This window comes from Aethalodelphis obliquidens, unplaced genomic scaffold (assembly GCF_003676395.1).
Source record: "Aethalodelphis obliquidens isolate GAN/ISIS:26980383/991018 unplaced genomic scaffold, ASM367639v1 scaffold27, whole genome shotgun sequence".
In the NCBI taxonomy this organism is placed as follows: Eukaryota; Metazoa; Chordata; class Mammalia; order Artiodactyla; family Delphinidae; genus Aethalodelphis; species Aethalodelphis obliquidens.
The window spans coordinates 2,059,902-2,078,976 of record NW_020837971.1 but is presented as its reverse complement, the minus strand read 5'-3'; the positions used below and the strand labels follow the sequence as shown (position 1 = coordinate 2,078,976).

The 19,075-nt window shown below is 33.6% G+C and overlaps 1 protein-coding gene across 3 annotated transcripts in view; it reads left to right on the top strand.

Annotated features, from left to right (window-relative positions):
* Positions 1-18,470, top strand: part of LOC113629415 (platelet glycoprotein 4-like) — a 34,707-nt gene extending 16,237 nt beyond the window's left edge. The window contains exons 5-13 of one of the 3 annotated variants that reach the window (XM_027123795.1): positions 510-601; positions 2,563-2,609; positions 5,548-5,617; positions 10,810-10,997; positions 12,013-12,131; positions 13,354-13,427; positions 13,993-14,047; positions 14,907-15,071; positions 17,600-18,470. In XM_027123795.1, the coding sequence (XP_026979596.1) occupies positions 510-601; positions 2,563-2,609; positions 5,548-5,617; positions 10,810-10,997; positions 12,013-12,131; positions 13,354-13,427; positions 13,993-14,047; positions 14,907-15,071 (810 nt within the window). In that variant the 3' untranslated portion in view covers positions 17,600-18,470. Of the gene's footprint in view, positions 1-509; positions 602-2,562; positions 2,610-5,547; positions 5,618-10,809; positions 10,998-12,012; positions 12,132-13,353; positions 13,428-13,992; positions 14,048-14,906 lie in introns of all 3 variants that reach the window. The other 2 variants (XM_027123797.1, XM_027123796.1) reach the window with 2 other exon arrangements.
* Positions 18,471-19,075: the final 605 nt, after the last annotated feature.

Here is a 19,075-nt window from a genome sequence, read left to right as displayed (position 1 = left end):
ATTAAGGGATAAAAAATTCAGTTACTAGTATTTAACTAAATACTCTGAATTCTTTCGTTGGCTAATTCTGTTTTTAATTCTGTGTACCTAATCTTTAGTAACCACTTCTTAGAAATAATAACGTTGAGAAAACTTCTAGAAATCTGTCACAGTTCTCATAGGTTTTGTTCACTATTCCATCACCTCAATATAATAGGAGGAGTGATCAAAATGGCCTTTCTGGCTTAATTACGGCAAAGAGGGATAGAGTTGGATCACATCAGCTTCTTATATTTGTTTTCTTCCTTTGCTCAGCATCTAGCACTTATTTCTAGGTACCTTTCATATTCTGTCTTTTTAAAATGTTAAAGACCAATAATTTTAAAACTTTATTGCATATATATTTCAAATTACATAAAATAATTATAAACAGTGTTTGAGAAATGCAAAAGTGAGTTAATTACATATTTTATAACTTGGAAAATATGGCTTGTTCTAGAATTAATTTTTTCTTGTATGCATCTTTTCAGTACCACAATACTGCAGATGGAGTTTATAAAGTTTTCAATGGAAAAGATGACATAAGCAAAGTTGCCATAATTGACACATATAAAGGCAAAAAGTAAGTATCCAGGCAAAGTGTGTATGTGTATGTGTGTGTGTGTCACTAGGATACTCTAAGGTAGGTAAGAAACTTATTTAACAACTGGTAATGCACAGGCACCAACCTATGGAACAGACCTGCCTGTATCTCAGCCCTAGAAACTCCTGTTCTGCCAGGTGTTAACCCTTTAGTTGTGATGACTAGTCACACTAGTGCATAGGTGCTGAGTATCAGCCCCACTTGAGGGTTGACGTTTATGCACAGGGTCTCTTACATAAAGAAATCTAAAGGGACTACTTCCATCTCTGCTGCACAACAGGCACTATCAAGCACCCGTACAATTACATAACCACAAATGAAAAGGAAGAAAATCAACTCGGTGTCTAGCAGGTTGAAAAGTATATATTACTGGGTGGTTTTTTTTTTTTTTTTTTACTGAGCATGGAATATAAAAATTGCTCATTCCAGTAACGTGACTAAATGTGCCATAAGGTGGAAGCTCAATGTATCCATGCCAACGCTTTCATGACCTTCCCTTTCAACATTTTCTTGAAATAATTTTCTATATTGATAACTCAGCTTTTTTAAACCTTTATCAATGAAAAAATGGAATTAGTATTTCAAGTTCTAAAATTGACATATTAAACTTGAAGACAAAGAGCACACCTCCTGTGAAATAGTAGTAAAATGAGATATGTTCACATAGCCATGATTTCCTATTTTTCCCTAGCTCCTACCTGTTTATCTGGAGTATACCAAATTCATCATATGTCTAAAATAGGAAGAACCCCAATAAATATCAAGGGAGAAAGTCTTTCCTCCTTAAAGTTAAAATGAGTTTTAGATCAGTGATTTCCTGACAAAGAATAAAGTAATCAAAATCAAGAGATGAAATATTTTAAGTAACTCTTGCCTCACACTGAGTTCCTATCTAAAAATTGCTTAAAACAGTTAAACGCTCACTCGTGTAGTCCTTTTTCTTCCACAGAGTCCACAGTCACATATTTTTTATAGAAAAGTCTAATGGAGGAAAACAAACACTTCTAAATGCTCACTTCAGGGGAATCACATCTCTGTATTGAGGAAAATGAGCATTTCCTCTATTTCAATATTACAGATAGGTTTTAAGGAGAGTTTAAGATTATGACAAGGTTAATTTAACTGATCATGGCAAGACTGAGCATGATTAATCACTTATTCTGTTTAAAAAAGAAGCAATAGCTTGCCTTGACATCTTACTGGATGGTATGTTAGGAGTGTGAAAAACCCATTTTCCATCACCAAAAAGTGGCTGAGTGTGCAGAGCAACTATCACTACTGTTGTCTTTATTGCTTCCATATATATATATATATATATATATATACTGAATATATATATATATCTTTTGTAGATGCCAGAGCATAAATTAATAAACTCTGTCCTACTTAAATGCCAGTTATTGCAAGAGTTAAAAGAGAAGGAAAAGTATAAATTATCTATGTTTCCAATCTCGATTGATCCAACATCTGCTTCTCTTTCTTTCCTCCTCCACACTCCCCTCTTCTCCCTCATACTGAGTTTACATCAGTTATCCATTTACTATCTTCCTCCTATTCAGTTTGAATGCAACATACTATGAAATAATCCCACTGGGAAAAAAACTTTCCCCTAAAAGATCTAAGTGTCTGATAAATGTTTCTCAATTTTCTTTTCTGCAGAACTGTTTCTGTTCCATGTTGTTTCTAACAACATTTGGCAGTTTTTATTTTATAATCTGATCACTTAATGGTTTCAGGCACTTCATTTAACTCAACAAAATGGAAACTTCAAACAAAACATGGATCAAATGATTTAGAACATTTCTTAAACTTAGCCTGTCACATCTAGTCTAATCAATATTTATTATTTTAGCAGAAGTACTGAATCATAATAGACAAAGTGATGTGAGAAAGGTGCCCTTGAAATAAGAATATCATTTTCTATTTTTTTTATTCCTAAGGCATCTCTCCTATTGGCCAAATTATTGTGACATGATTAATGGTACAGGTAAGGGCATATGTTTTTGTTGTTGTTGTTGTTGTTGTTGTTTTGTGTGTGGTACGCGGGCCTCTCACTGTTGTGGCCTCTCCCGTTGCGGAGCACAAGCTCCGGACGCGCAGGCTCAGCGGCCATGGCTCACGGGAGCAGCCGCTCTGCGGCATGTGGGATCTTCCCGGACCGGGGCACGAACCCGTGTCCCCTGCATCGGCAGGTGGACTCTCAACCACTGCGGCACCAGGGAAGCCCAAGGGCATATGTTTTGTGGTAATAATCACAATGAAACCAACTCCTTTCTCCCACAAATCCACCTCCATACCTACAATGTTCTGGGCGTTGAGTGTATGCGTTTGCCTATCTTTGTATTCCTGCAACATAATTCAGAGTCTCTGTTCTTATGTAGGTTTAGTAAATGTCTGTCTAATGTGATGGAATTTCTCAAGATTAACCATCGAGGATGAGCCTTTACTGCATTTCTGGGGAAACGTTTGCTTTGTACAAACTTAACGAACTCCTTCCTGACCACAGAAGTAAAGGGTTAGAAAACCTTAGAGTAGTGGTTACTGTTCACATCTTTTGTAAATACTATAAAGATAATAATTTAAAATTAAAGGAATTAAAATATCAGGATAATTACAAAAGGTAAGACATACCTCCAAAGATTTCAGGCTGAGTTAGAATCAGTGAACTTGTAAGCAGAGCCACCTATTGTGAAGAAGATGGTCAGAAAGAGAGAAAAGAACAACAACAGCAACAAAAACAAGGTTACATGTGTACTAACCATGAAAAATGTATGCAAAAATGAACATCCTGAATTAGAGTTAGGAAGAAAGAAAGTACTATGTACTTAGATTTAAGCATGGTTAGATCCAGCTTATTATTCTTCTTGAAGTAAAGCAAAGTATATATATGCCTATGAGTTTAAGAATTAAGATTGTAAAAAGCAATGGGAATTGAATACCAGGAGGTGAGCTCTCAGCTGCTAAAAAGCAGAAGCAGACCATAATGCTTACAAAGCTAGTTAGGCAATACTTCATAGGAAAGTAATATAATGAAAGTGAAAAATGTTAAATACAAAGTTATGTAAAAGGTAGGGAATAAAAAGCAAACATGGGGAATGTTTACTTTTCCAAAGGTATTACTGAGTTTTGCATGTTGATTTAATTTTTTAATACTCTCTTGAAGAAAAAACAGCAAAACCACGGTTGAGTTTGCTTTGTAGTGCTTTGAGTCATGGAATTGGGTGAAGAAATTCCTTTCTAAGTAGTTCATTTCTGCCAATAAATTGTCAAGTGTCCCAATACCACTAACTCTAGTAATTTCATAACCATAAACTTCATACTGTATCCTTAGATACAGAGAGAAATATATTGTGCTTCTCCTAAATAGTAAAGGAGTCTTTATGGGTTTAAGAAAAAAAAAATTAAACACTTTTGTCCAAAACTGAGAAGAAAGAAGTTTTAAAAATGAGGTAGAGGATTTATTAATGACAATAACATAACTACATGAGTATCAGGCATGAAGTTAAAAGTATCTAAGAAGAAAATAGATGTAAAACAAACTAGGAACAGAGGTAGACTGAACAGGCCAGAGGACTCTGATGGCATGCCTGTGAGAGAGATTTTTGGTTATGGCACTAGGGAAAAGAGACTAATGAAATGGAAAAGGTTCCAAGGAGTTTTAACCATGATTTAGAAGTAATTCCTCTATCTTCTTCAACAAACTTAAAGAGACAGAAAAGGAAAACACTGATTTACATTTGAATGCATTTAAAAAAGAGCCCTGCTAATATCAGCTATCTTATGATCATGACCCATGGTAATTGCTGGTGTCATTAATACATAATCTTCGATGATATTTCAAATGATTTTTTAAAGCTTTTCAATGTATTCTTTTCTTTTACGGCTAAGGTGTTGGGAAGACAGTTGTAGGCAACGCCCATTCAGGGACCTGTTTGGGGAGTTTAAGCTAATCTTTAATATCTCATTCTCTCAATGCTGATTCACTGTGATCATCTGTTGTATTTCACTTATCACAAGAGTATAAGTGAAATGTAATAAGATCACAAGGTTAGTGCAGTTATAAGAAAAAGAGTGTGGTATTCATAATTGAAGGATGGGTCTTACTGTTTTGAACAAACACATTCAGTAGTGGCTCATTTTGGTAATATTGATTTGTGGAGCAAATGGAGGAATTACCTAACTATTTCTTCTTATATCCAGTGTGTGCATGGATCATAACCATAGTAGAGATTCAATAAGCTCAACAAATGCCCTTTTTAGTTTGATGTGTATATTTTTCCAACCATTTTCAGGAAATTCTATTTAGTGAGAGAACTTCAATAAATGATTTAAAAAATATTAATCAGCCATTAGGGCAGATGAATGAATCACTATTAAAAGTAAGAAGACCATTTACCAAACAGGAGTTCTAAATGAACCTCATGGTAAGAAAAGTGCTACTCTATAGATAGGGTGGGGATTTCAAAAACAAACACAATCACAGTTTTAACAACATGTGGTTTTGCCATTGTTTTTTTAAACTTTCATTTATTTTTAAGGAGTAGGAAAATTTAATATGAATGGATACCAGTGAATGTGTATAGTATATAGACTTGTTGAATACGGTAGCTACTAGCCATGTGTCACAATTAAGCACTTGAAATGTGGCTAGTAAAAATTGAAATAGGCTGTAAGTACACACTGGATCTTGAGATTTGTTAGTTTTTATATTGGTTACATGTTAAAATGATATTTTGGATATGGTGGGTTAAATAAAATATACCTGATACTTATTTTATTTTTAAAATGTGGCTACTGGAGAATTTTAATGTTATATATACAGTTTGTATTCTATTTCTCTTAACTATGCTGGAATTAAGATTTCTAGATTTTTCTAGGACACATATTTCCCCTAATCCCTTGCCACTTGCTTGATTTTTAAACAGATGGAGCCTCATTTCCACCTTTCATTGAGAAGACCCGGGTATTGCAATTCTTTTCCTCTGACATTTGCAGGTAAGACAAAGAAACTGATATGTTCCTATATATCAGAATTCTTTCTCCAAGTGAAAAAACACAGGCATAGAAGATCATACTTGATAATCATATTATTTGAGAAAAATAAAATACATTTAGGCAAGTTTTTCTTGACGTATTAAGAATAAATACAATATGGAATTCATAATGTTTATTAAGTCTTTAAAAAATTGAAGGTTGTAGAAGGATACTTTGCATAACGAAAATCATTTTCTCCTTCTTCATTTCTAAGCAAGAACATTTCTTTTCTCTTACTAAACTAGTAAAACAGTGAGGCGTGGCTCCACCTGAGCAACCTCATTCTCAATGTGCTCACAGAGTCCTCACAGACGTCAATGGACAGACGACAGAATATCAATAAGGCAACAGAGATCCTAAATGACACAATAGAACAGTTAGACTTAATTGATATTGTCAAAACATTACACCCCAAATAACCAGACTACACATTGTTTTCAAGTGTACATGGAATATTCTCTAAGGTAGACCACATACTAGGACACAAAATAAGCCTCAACAAATTTAAGAGGTTAGAAATTATTTCAGGCATCTTTTCTGACCACAATGGCATGAAACTAGAAATCAACCACAGAAAGAGAAATGAGAAAATAATGATTACATGGAGACTAAACAACATGCTACTAAAAATACAATGGGTCAACAATGAAATCAAAAAGGAAATTAAAAGTACCTTGAGAAAAACAACTATGAATATACAACCATACAAAATCTATGGGACACAGCAAACGCAGTCATAAGAGGGAAGTTTACAGCAATATAGGTCTTCCTCAGAAAACAAGAGAAATCTCAAATAAACTAACTTACCACCTAAAAGGATTAGAAAAAGAAGAAGAAACAAAGCCTAAAATGCACAGAAGGAAGGAAATAATAAAGATCAGAGAGGAAATAAATACAATAGATATTAAAAAAATAATAGAAAAAAAATCAAGAGCTGGATAAACAAAAGCGACAAAATTCTGCCCAAGAAAAAAAAGAGAAGAAAAAAGAGAGGACTCAGATAAACAAAATAAGAAAGGCACAAGGAGAAATAACAACTGATACCACAGAAACACAAAAAATCATAAGAGAACACTGTGAACAATTAAATGCCAACAAATTGGACAACTGAGAAGAAATGGACAAGTTTCTAGAAATATACAGCCCACCAAAACTGAATCAAGAAGAAATAGATAATTTGAACAGATTGATCACTAGAAGTAAAATAGAATTGGTAATAAAACAAACAACCAAACAAAAAACCTCCCTGCAAACAAAAGTCTAGGACTGAATGGCTTCACTAGGGAATTCTGCTAAACATACAAAGAAAAACTTATACCGATCCTTCTCAAACTCTTCCAAACATTGAAGAGGAGGGAACACTCACAAAGTTATTCTATAAAGTCACCTCCAACCTGATAACAAAACCAGACAAAGGCATTACCAAGAAAGAAATTACAGGCCAATATCTTTGATGAATATAGATGAAAAAATCCTCAACAATATATTAGCAAACTGAATCCAACAATATATAAGAAGAATCATACCCTATGATCAATTGGATTCATTTTGGGGCCACAAGGATAGTTCAACATAGGCAAACAATCAATGAGATACACCACATCAGCAAAAGAAAAGACAAAATGTCACAATAGATATGATTATCTCAATAGATACAGAAATATCATTTGATAAAATTCAACATCAATTCATGATAAAAATTCTCACCAAAGTGGGTATACAGGGAACATATCTCAGCATAATAAAAGCTATTTATTAGAAACCCACAGCCAACATAATACTCAAAAATGAGAAGCTGAAAGCCTTCCTGTTAAATTCTGGAACAAGACAAGCATGCCCACTGTCACCACTTATATTCAACACAGTATTGGAAGTCCCCATCACAGCAATCAGACAAGAAAAAGAATCAAAGGTATCCAAATGGGAAGGGAAGAGGTAAAACTCTCATTATACGTAGATCACATGATACTCTATATAGAAAAACCCTAAAAACTCCACACAAAAGCAAGGTAGCAGGATATGAGATTAACATACAGAAATCTGTTGCATTTCTTTACACTAACAATGAAATAGAATAGAAAGTAAAAAACCAATTTCTTTCAAAATCACATCCAAAAAATGCTTAGGGATAAACCTGACCTAGGAGGTGAAAGACCTACACTGAGAACTATAAAACATTGATAAAGGAAACTGAAGATGATTCAAATAAATGACTATATCTCATGCACTTGGCTTGGAAGAATTAATGCAGTAAGTCCCCTACATTCGAACGAGTTCCATTCCAAGAGTATATTCGTAAGTCCAATTTGTTTGTAAGTCCAACAAAGTTAGCCAAGGTACCCAACTAACACAATTGGCTATACAGGACTGTACTGTAATAGGTTTATAATACTTTTCACAGAAATAACACATAAAAAACAAACAAACACAAAAAATAAAGAAAACATTTTCAATCTTACAGTACAGTACAGTAGTACCAGCTACATACCACCGCCACTTTTACTCTTACTTTTGGACATCCTGGGCTTGAAATACAGATACTGCACTACTGTACTCTATACAGTAGTGTACAGTAAAGTACACAAAAGCACAACCACTTGTGGAGGATGCACACACATGACAATGTATGCCACACAGGTGAACTAACTTATGTGATTGGACATATGAATGCATGTTCGCATCTTTGAAAGTTCACAACTTGAAGGTTTGTATGTAGGGGACTTATTGTATTGTAAAAATGGCCACACTACCCAAAGCAGTCTACAGACTTAATGTGATCCCTAACAAATTACCCATGACATTTTTCACAGAAATAGAACAAATAATCATCAAATTTATATGGAAACACAAAAGACCCAGAATTGCCAAAGCAATTGTGAGGAAAAAGAACAAAGCTGGAGGCATAACCCTTCCAGACTTCAGAAAGCTACAGTAATCAAAACAGTGTGGTATTGGCAGAAAAACAGACATATGGATCAATGGAACAGCACAGAGAGTCCAGAAAGAAGCCCACGTATCTACGGACAATTCACCTTCAACGAAGGAGACAAGAATATACAACGGAGTAAAGAATCTCTTCATCAAGCGGTATTGAGAAAGCTGGAGAGGTGCATGTAAATCAATGAAGTTAGTACACACCCACACAACATACACAAAAATAAACACAAAATGGCTAAAAGACCTAAATATAAGACACAACACCATAAAACTGCTAGAAGAGGACCTAGGCAAAACATTCTCTGACATAAATCGTAGCAGTGGTTTCTAAGGTCAGTCTCCCAGGACAATAGAAATGAAAACAAAAATAAACAGATGGGACCTAATCAAACTTATAAGCTTCTACACAGCAAAGGAAAACATAAACAAACTGTAAAGAGAACATAAAGACTGGGAGAAATTATTCACAAACAATGTGACCCAAAAGGGCTTAATTTCCAAGATATACACACAGCTCATACAGTTCAGTGTCAAAACAAACAAACAAACAACCCAATCAAAAAATGGGCAAAAGACCTAAATAGACATTTCTCCAGAGAAGACATACAGATGGAGAACAGCCACTTGAAAAGATGCTCAAAACTGCGAATTATTAGAGAAATGCAAATCAAAACTGCAGTGAGGTATCACCTCACACCCGCCAGAATGACCATCGTCAAAACGTCTAAAAATAATAAATGCTGGAGAGGGTGTGGAGAAAAGGGAACCCTCCTACACTGTTGGTGAGAATGTAAATTGGTGCAGCAATTATGGAAAACAGAATGGAGGGTCCTTAAAATATAAAACTACGGTTACCAGCAATCTCACTCCTGGACATATATCTGGAAAAGACAAAAACTCTAATTAAAAAATATATATGCACCCCAATGTTCATAGCAGCACTATTTACAATAGCCAAGATATGGAAGCAATCTAAATGTCCATCAACAGATGAATGGATAAAGAAGATCTGGTATATATACACAATGGAATATTACTCAGCCATAAAAAACTGAAATAATGACATTTACAGCAACACAGATGAATCTACTGATTATCATAGTAAGTGAAGTAAGACAGAGAAAGACAAATAGTGTATGATATCACTTATAGGTGGAATCTAAAAAAATTGTATGAACAAACTTATTTACAAAACAGATTCATAGACACAGAAAACAAACCTACAGTTACCGAAGGGGAAAGTGGGAGAGAGAGAAACTAGGAGTTTGGGATTAACATATACACACACTACTATATAAACAAGGTCCTAGTTTATAGCACAGGGGACTATATTCAATATCTTGTAATAAGCTATAATGAAAAAGAATCTGAAAAAGAATATATATGCATATATTTGAATCATTTTGCTGTACACCAGAAACTAACAGAACACTGTAAATCGACTATACTTCAATTTTTAAAAATGTCCAAGATGGTGATACCACAGTCACAGAACTATGTTCATGTGCTCTGCTGACACTACAGCATCTTTTCAAATTGATGGGGTCCAGTAGCTATCACACAAGCACTGGCACCCACACTGGTATGCTTGCATCCTAGCTCTGTTTCTAGACACTGTGTGGTGTGGGCAAGTATTTAATATCTCTGAATATTTTCCTTATCTATAAAATTGAAGAGAGTAGCATTTCTTCATACAGAATTATCTGGCCATTAGAAATATTATGTATTGAGTTCCAGTACGTTGCTGAGGTTATGGTGGACACTTGGTAAATGATGGCGCATAGGAGACATGTATCAAAACCCACATGCACACACCCTAGGAAGTGAGCAGCACTTCTCTCCAGGATTAAGTTGTGGAAGATTGAAATTTTATTTTCTTTCATTTAAACTGGGCACAAATAGAGGACTTGAGGAAGTCATATATTTACTCTATAAAGGAAACTAACTCTGAGAAATGTCCTCAGTATAAATACTCCACGGTAGTTCACAAGCAAAAATTATTCTCAGAAGCTTTTGAAAACAAAGGTAAGAAGAGCTCATACTCAGGTACTGAGTTCTGGTGTGTCTTAAAATATCACAAGAACATTTTTCCTAAGACTTAAGCAAGAATTCTAACAAGATTATATCCAGTTTTTCTAATTTAGAAATAAGAAAAACAGAATCTCCATAATGAAGTTCAGTTTTCCAGAATGAAGGTCTTTCTTATCTGTGTTTAGATCATTCTATGCTGTGTTTGGAGCTGAAATTAATCTGAAAGGAATCCCTGTGTATAGATTTATCCTTCCATCCTTGGCTTTTGCATCTCCACTTCAAAATCCAGACAACCACTGTTTCTGCACAGAAAAAATTATCTCCAAAAATTGTACCTTATATGGTGTGCTAGATATTGGCAAATGCAAAGACGGTGAGTAAAAGGTCTTGATGTCACAATCCATGGCATAATATGCATTTTTCTTTAAAATGTAAATTTCACCTAGGTTTCCTTTCCACCAGAAATTTAAAGTGAGAAAGTAAAAAGGGCAGAAAGTAAAGGTGATGATAAGATATTTTTGTTCTGATTTTTGTACCGCTTTCAAGCTCCCAGTTGTTTCAGTGTTGCAAAGCTTAGTTATTATTAGGTAAAACCCTACTGATATTTCCCTGTGCTACTTTGGAAAATGTCTCTTTAGGTCCTTTGCTCACTTTTTAATTGGGTTATTTACGTTCTTGAGTTGTGTGAATTCCTTGCATATTTTAGATTTTAATCACTTATGGGATATGTGTTTTGCAAATATTTTCTCCCATTCCATAGGTAGGTTTTTCATTTTTTGATGGCTTTCTTTGTTGTGCAGAATCCCTGTGCTCCTTTTAGATTTAGGGTAAAATGAAAATAATTCTCAGAATACTCTGAGCATCCCAACTCACCCATCTGACGTTTTTCTAACTTTTTCTACCCTAGAAAATGGTAAATAAAAATAAATATATTTCAGGATGTCTCTGAAAGAAGAATTGACTCAAACACGAAATTTGGAGTCTGTCTTATTTTGCTCACCTTTTTCATATTGGAGTGGGTGAGAATAAAAAAAGAAAAGCCTCTTAAATTCTCAGTCCACAGACATATTACTCCCTAAAACATGAAGGTATGTGGTTGTAAATTTGTGTTCAGCAGCTAAGCTTTACATATTGAAAATAAACACCTAAGAGATAAATGACAGACATCAACTGAATGGTTAGTAGGATGATGCAGAAGCTTATATTTTATTTTTGCTCAAAAGTGATTAGATGTAATAATTTTCCCTCACCCTCATTCCCCATTTAGTATTCAAAGCCAACTTTGCATTTCTTTTAACTTAAAAATCTATTTTCAAGGAAATCTTTTGAGTGCTACGCGTAATGAGGAAAATGATTTATCCCAATTGTCTCTTAAAACTTGTTTTCAGGAAAACCTGTGTACATTTCACTTCCTCATTTTCTACATGCAAGTCCTGAAATTGCAGAACCTGTTGAAGGCTTAAGTCCAAATGAAGAGGAACATAGCACGTACTTAGATGTTGAACCTGTAAGCAAATACATTATTGATCTGATTGGTTTAGCATTTTTTTAAATGAAAGAAAAATTAAGTTCTTGCCTTTCTGTCAATCACATTTATTGATGATATTTACTGCATCACAATCTTGACAAATTACTTAAAATTTTTTATTGAAGTATAGTTGATTTACAATGTTGTGTTAATTTCAGGTGTACAGCAAAGTGATTTAGTTATATTTATATGTATTTTTTTCAGATTTTTTTTCCCTTATAGGTTATTACAAAATACTGAGTATAGTTCCCTGTGCTACATAGTAGGTCCTTGTTAGTTACCTATTTTACATAGAGTAATGTGTATATAATTACCTACTTTTATTTCAAGGAAAATCTCATTGGTTTCTTCCTGTTGTTGCTTATGAAATGTCGAGGTAATTCTATTTTAGTTTTTTCAGCATATGGAACTTTATAATCCTTTTTAATTGTTTGTAGGTCAGGGATAGTAATGATGGGTATGATTCTAATTGGCTTAAAACAATTTGGTATAAATTACAATTTTACTGTCATTTTATACTTAACTGTAAGTATTGCTTATATGAAGGGACACTGTAGATCATGAGGGATTAAAAGATTTTATGGGTATATGCGCATTTGAGGCAAGATCTATTATACTTAGCGTCAGGAAAAATCTATTAAATTTCCTATAGTGTAACAGTTTCAACTTTTAATTTATTTTAATATTCTCCTTTTCAAAAGTTAAACGTGCCAGACATGGCACGTTTGTGCCAGACATGCCAGAATTTTAGTAGTCACATTTAATTTTAACTAATGATAGAAGTATTATAATTATACTGATGACACATGGGTTCTGACTGAATATATATTTGACCATATATAATTTGGGATTTAAATTGACTATATGAGTTCTAAGTTTCACTGCTGTTGTTGTTGATTCCCCAAACCAATTCAGATAAATATCACCTTGACAGTAGGTTGGGCAAAGAAATTGTGTGTGTGTGCATATATACATGTGTGTATAGGTCTGTATACACACATGCATATACACATAAAATGTAATTATGAAGAGTTATGTACATAATATTTAATATGTCTAATTAATTATTTAATAAATTTCACAAGTTTCAAGTACTACAGTTTTCCCTTAGGTTCTATATAACAGTAAAAATAAGTTTTAGATATTATAAATGAATTATTTAAAGGAAGTTGGTAATTATTTTAGTTTGTTCTCTTTTTAGATAACTGGATTCACTTTACAATTTGCAAAACGCCTGCAGATCAATGTACTGGTTAAGCCAGGAAAAAGCATTGGGTGAGTCTCTTGAACAGGTTCATTATGATTTTTAGTATTTTCTTGCCAGAAAGTGAGTATATGTATGAAATTAAGTGGAAATAATATAAAATTTCAACTTTTCTTTGACTTAATATCATGAAATAATTACTGTTTATAACTTTCATCTGTAATTTAGAATTATATCTAGTGTGTATTGAAATTGTATTTACACATATTCTGGAATTAGTGTATGATGGCGTTTCTCATTTTGCTAGCTGTCCAAATATTTCCAGGACAATTGTTTCTAAAATTCAATTTTAGTTTCCTGGGTATAAATTGTCAAAAGGGAAAATACATGCTTAGAAAAAGTCAATCTAATTAGAAATATGTATTAGAAAGATTTATAAGAGTGAAAGATGTCTGATAAACAGCCATAGTAATATTTAAATGATTCATTACAAGGAACAAAAATCAAGGAACTTAGCAAGTTTAAGAGCAACTAATTTCTGAACATTTATTTACACTAGTAATTACTAACATTTCTGTTATATATGGGTATTATATTAGTATATATTGTTATAATTATTTTCAATGTTTATTACAGAGCATTAAAGGGTCTGAAGCAGAATTATATGGTGCCTGTTCTTTGGCTTAATGAGGTTAGTATTCTTATCTCTTAGTCACCAAAAACTGTAAACTTCCTTGTATATAGAAACAGCTTTTAGTGTTTGAAAATTGAATACATATGTATAGAATTTGAAGTTGTATGTGTTTCCATTACCTATATAGGTGAATTTATATATTATTAATTATATAATTAATTATTCTGAGAGAACGAAGCCACACAGAAATATCAGGTTTATGTTAGTTTTCAGTGTTTTTATTTCAGAAGGATGAAGTACTTCCTATAATTTTACATTATTTTCATAATACAACTAGTAAACACTTTTTCTTGTCATAGTGCTTGTGTTAGGAAAGAGTCATACATACACGTAACTCCAAGTAACTCAATGTGAATACTGTAGTGCTAATAAAAGCAAACCAAACTTATAAAGACCAGGTAAGAGTAGGTGTCTGCAGTCTATCCGAGTGCCTAACAAGATATTTTTAGTACAAATCACAGAATTGATTAGCCACAGAATGAGGAAATGCACTACAGAAGTCTTCAGAGGAAAGAAACTGTTGGCCTTTCCAATTCCCTCTGTCACTAGGAAACATCCTTTGGAAAACTGGAAAATATTTCAGTAAGACCTTTGTATAGATCAATGAAGTCAGTGTATTGGAGAGGGCTACATAACATGTTTCAAAGGAAGATTATATTTCTCTCTCTAAATATTCTACCTTGGCATTTACTGCCTTCTTTGACATGAAAAGGGAATTACACTGTCTTTTCTTATAGATAAAGATGACTAACATCTATGCAGTGTTTCGAAAAAAGAGTGATACATAAATGGAGAGTTTTGAGTAATTTGCTCCACTAATCAACTGAAATAATGCTAATTGTTAACTTGATTACAGACTGGAACAATCGGTGATGAGAAGGCAGAAATGTTCAGAAATCAAGTGACTGGAAAAATAGAACTCCTTGGCCTGGTAGAAATGATCTTAATCAGTGTTGGTGCGGTGATGTTTACTGCTTTTATGATTTCATACTGTGCATGCAGATTGAAGAGTGTAGAATAAGTAAGTATATAACAAAATATATATATGGCTTCAGTAATGTTAGTTTATATATTACTGTTTCCATTTTATCAAACAGGAGTTATAAATTAGGCTGCAAATATTTCTGGACATGTCTGGCCAACTATCATTGTTAATACATCCTCGAAGTTTTGAGATACTAAATGTAAATTAAAACATAAATGAAACCTGAATGAGTAATAAGGCCTACTAATATCAAGCAGATCACTATATTTCATCTTTATTATTGGAGGAATGGGCTAAGATATGAAATTGTCACCTTTCGAAGTTAGAATGTTGCACAAAAGCTATATATGTACTAACTTTTCTTTTCCTAATTATTTCTAGCTAGTTAATTATTTTAAAATTACAAATAATTAATTTAATGGATCAATGACCAGGAAAGTTTATGTAAAACTGAAAATGGTAGCTATTTGGGGAAATTAGAATTTACAAGAGAAAAGAAAATAAAAAGGAAAATTAAATAAGCTAGAAATTAATGAGAAATGAAAACTCAATCAATGATAGAACTAAAATTAGGTAAAAATATGCTATTTTTAAATGAAGATAGCATATTAATATAGAAACAGGATTGTTGCATATAGTCATGCTGTCCAAAATCACAGTGTGCACTCTAGATGTTTAGTGTGGAAGCCCTGATGAATTATTACAATTCAGGAGCTAGAACTGAATACAACAATACAAGAAAACAGAAGACAAAAATGTTCACACAGTAAAACCAAATTACTCAGAGTTTACAGGAAAATCAGCTAAATGTAGACAGATTTGAGTTTTGACAAAACTGTAGAGGTGTTTCAGGCCTCTGTGTTTTAGGTATTACTGCACAAGCCCCCTTGTACATAGAGGAATGAATGCCTGACCCTATCTTCCCTAAGCCTTTCTTTACTAATCATACTTGGCATAGGTATGGCCTGTGGGGGGTAGGGGGGGAATTTGTCACTTACCCATAGTTTCTGTCCCCCCTCCCTTCCCAGGAACCTCAAAAAATAAACGCAATCAAAATAAAAGCAATATACTTGGTATGAAAAAATCACAACTTCAAAACAAAAGTCTTCTTGTTCTACTTCCAATCAGCCTGTTGACTGTAACCTGTCATGTAGAAATTCTGGAACTGCCACTGATAATTACTGAGCTTTTATTATGTGCCAAAATCATGCTAAATATTTTACATGATTTATCACAACTAATCCGTAATAATATTTCATGAGTTTCCAATAATCAGGGATTCATTAGCATCCATTCTATCTTATGGAGTCATCCCAGAAAGTTATAAATTTAAACTGTGCAAAATTGTCCATTTTCACAGTGTGAATCAGTCAAACTGAAGATGAAGAAAAATGAAGTGGAATTTTTGGACAATATTTTTTTGGATATGAAATTGAGAGCTTGAGACTAGGAAGGCAACTCCATTTTTTGTTCTGATTATTTCTGTCACTATTCACTCAAAAGAGGACTGAATAATTCTGCCTACAATCCATTTGAATAGGTATTCAAAACGCTAACCTAATATATTCACATTATAACACATAAAGGAAATATTGCATCACCTTTAAGACCTGTCATTAGTCCAGTAACAAATAAGTTATGATTAAACAAAGTAATTCATATGAACACATACAATAGACAAAAAGATCATCCACTGATAAGCCAAATTACAACAAAAACTTCTTCTAGTGGGAAAATATGCTTTTCAAAACGAAGTATGAGTCATAAATTTTTTCTGTATAGTTCTCTACTGAAATTACATGAACAATTTCATCAGTGCTTAATGAGCCCTGAATGCCAATTATCTTGGGTCTGTACATGGCTCTATTAAGGTGAAAGACTGAAAACTTTCTAGAGTGCCTTTGTCAACAAGTATATTGGTTTGGCTTAACATCTGACTGTTACAGGGAAAAGCTACTGCTCTTTACACAACAATACGTCTTTTTTCTTTACAAATAGAGAAGAACACTGTTCTCTGTAGATTACTTGATTTACTAGATTTAGAAGAATTACAGATATAGATTTCCTTAAAGAAGCTTCAGTTTTGAATATTATAATAATTATGCCTTTGAGAAGATTTATAAACAATTGAAAAATAAAGAGATGGATGTACAAGAGGGAGTAAAGCAAAGATGGTGGAGCTAAGGTGTGATTTTGCTCAATGGATCACAAAGAGAGTAAGCCAATAGTCCTTTCGAAAGTAGTAGTATATACACCGCTAAATGGAGGATGGTCTGAAGGGACAGCAAAGAGTGGAAATGCTCATCCAGAGCAGATTTAACGAGCTACCCCTCCTTATCTGGCCACACGCAGCTCTTGAGAGCTGGGAAGCAGCCTTCCATGTATCCTGGAATGGGAAAATAATTGCCTTATCCATGAAGTTCATCAGAGAATTTTTTCTGCAGCTTGAGAAATTGGGCTAATTACTAGAAAACATGACATCTGCAGTAATTAGAATTTGAATATTACCTGCTTTATTTTTCCACGAGTTTTTGATAAGTACTTACCTTTCTTCTGCTTTCCAGGAAGCAAATGAGTCTTTACATTTATGCACCAGCTACATCAGGATCTTTCTTAATATCGACCTACAAAATAAAGATTTAATATGCTTTATGTTTGCAAAACACACCTTATCTTATAGTTGAAGAACTGGTGGCACTTTTTTTTTTTTTTTTGTACTGAGAAGCAGCACATTTCTAAAGGATTATTAAGATGTCATTAAAATCCATACTTTGAATAAAACAGCACCTTTTAAAATTCAACATGTTCACAATGGAATGGATTTCAGTTTCTACAGATGTGGCTTCAGCATTATCCAGTTATTTTTATTTGGTACTGATTCACTGATTGGTTCCAGTTTGCTAAATTCAGCAGATGGGTGGATGTTCTAAACAAATCCTGGACCCTGAACTCTTGTCTTCCTCATCAAAGGGAAAACATCACTACCCTCATCAGTGCCCCTGCAATACAAAGACCCCAGGACTGTCAGGACATTGCATTTCATGAGTATCAACTATTTTGAAAGACATTTAAGAATGGAAACTAAATGACTGGCCTATGAACCATTTATTAAACATTATTTAATTTTCTTTCTCTATTAAATCCTTCACACAGCATGAGCAAGCCTTATCACCACGCTCTTTATAACAATATGGCTCACATTTTTGTCAGTGATAATGCAAATGAACATGTTTAGGGACTTTGTCATTTTCCACATTCTGCAGCTCTTCTGGAAATCTGAGTAGATTTTGATCTTTTCACTCAGTTGCATATAACTTATGCTTGGCAACTTCAGAATGCTGTGCTAGTATTAAGAGATGTAAATGATAATAAAGAAATTATTGTGTGGGAGATTACAAAGAGTAGAATGTCCATTCATAGTTATTTTTTGTAATAATTCTTGCTTTCATAGTCGCCTCAGAAAGACTGGTTTCAAACATTAAAAAATGTTGCTCCTTAAATTCCTGTGCTTTTGTCCAGTTCCTGTTGTGTCACAAAACATTTACTCTGGTTTTCTGACCGATGAATTCTATCTGAATTTTTATTTCTTTATGCATCTATATTTCCTCATGAAACATTTCTGAATTCAATCTTGACCACTTTTTCCTTTGCTAATTTTTTGAGCCAGTTGGGGGAAAAGGAAATAAAAAGATACTTGGTCATGCTTTAGAGTTACAGTATTTAAATTCTAGACTATGAAGTATATTTCCTTTTTATTAGAAGACATATTGTTAGGTAACCCTGCTTTCTTTAGCAGGGGTTCACTTATGGCAGAGAGCACTAGGCCCCCTAAAAAGGCCCCCCATAGAAAGAGAAGATGGATCACATTCTGCCTATGTTTACACACAGAGGTTTCTAGGATAAATTATTAGTAACTGGTTTGTCTAGATACTAAAATCAAGAATAATTAATCTCCTCATGCTAGCTGCCAGGGTAAATACTGAAAACCCCAAACTAAGATACCACCAGTTTGGAAGGATTGTTGGAAAATCTTGAAGATA